Source organism: Macadamia integrifolia, unplaced genomic scaffold, assembly GCF_013358625.1.
Source record: "Macadamia integrifolia cultivar HAES 741 unplaced genomic scaffold, SCU_Mint_v3 scaffold69, whole genome shotgun sequence".
NCBI lineage: Eukaryota > Viridiplantae > Streptophyta > Magnoliopsida > Proteales > Proteaceae > Macadamia > Macadamia integrifolia.
The window spans coordinates 765,601-766,609 of NW_024870513.1; the positions used below are offsets into that span (position 1 = coordinate 765,601).

Below are 1,009 nucleotides of genomic sequence, written 5' to 3' on the forward strand. Positions count from 1 at the left end.
CTTTGTTTCTCTTTTAAATAGTGGAGTTCCCTATTAGAAATGGCTACAACATTGCAGAGGACGTTACGCTCCTTCGTCTCCACCATCCAATACTGTTACTTTCTTATCTATCAAGACAATCACCATAAATCATATCAAACTAACAGATCCTACACCCATCGAAAGGAAATGCCTAAGGCTCGTCCACTATCGTTGCAGGTTTGTTTTCTTCCTCCATAATTTTATTTTCTCTAATTTCTTTTTAAGGTATATCACACATTCACATATGGTTTCAGCTTCAATTAATAAGATTTTTTTTTTTTAATTTTTTTTTCTTATTTTCCTTGGGGGGGGCTTTCCTGACAACCCAAAAAAAAAAAAAAAAAAAATTCAAGACTGTGGAGCTTAAAGTGAGGATGTGTTGCGATGGCTGCGCAAGAGTTGTCAAAAATGCCATACACAAGCTTAGAGGTAAGTAATAATATAAAGGGAATTAATTACAGGGTTGAGAAAACATTTCAATTAATCCAAAATCCAAATTGAGCTTACTGCAGGGGTTGATTCAGTGGAGGTGGAGTTAGAGATGGAGAAGGTGACGGTGACAGGGTACGTGGACCGGAATAAGGTTTTGAAAGCAGTGAGGAGGAGTGGGAAGAAAGCAGAATTTTGGCCTTACCCAGACCCACCTTTGTACTTCACGTCGGCGAATTATTACTTCAAGGACACAACCCATGACTATAAAGAGAGCTACAACTACTGGAGGCATGGTTACAATATTGCAGACAGACATGGTGTTATTCCTGCTACTTCCAGAGGCGACGATAAGGTTAGCAACATGTTCAATGATGACAACGTCAACGCTTGCTGCCTCATGTAATTGATCTAATCTCTCTGCACCTATCTTCAATATCTTCCTCTTCATCTTCTGTTTTCATCGATCCGTGTAAATTACAGATGTACTATGCGTAATTAGAACTCCTGATAAGTACTTCTTAAGAGTTATATCTGATTAATCGGTGCATTTTTGGTA

The 1,009-nt window shown here is 38.4% G+C and overlaps 1 protein-coding gene across 1 annotated transcript; it reads left to right on the forward strand.

The window, feature by feature from the left end:
- Window positions 1–1,009, forward strand: LOC122069702 (heavy metal-associated isoprenylated plant protein 30-like). Its single transcript, XM_042633774.1, has 3 exons — window positions 1–198; window positions 375–450; window positions 534–1,009. The coding sequence occupies exons 1-3, from the start codon at window positions 40–42 to the stop codon at window positions 854–856; spliced, it is 558 nt and encodes a 185-aa protein (XP_042489708.1). The 5' UTR covers window positions 1–39; the 3' UTR covers window positions 857–1,009.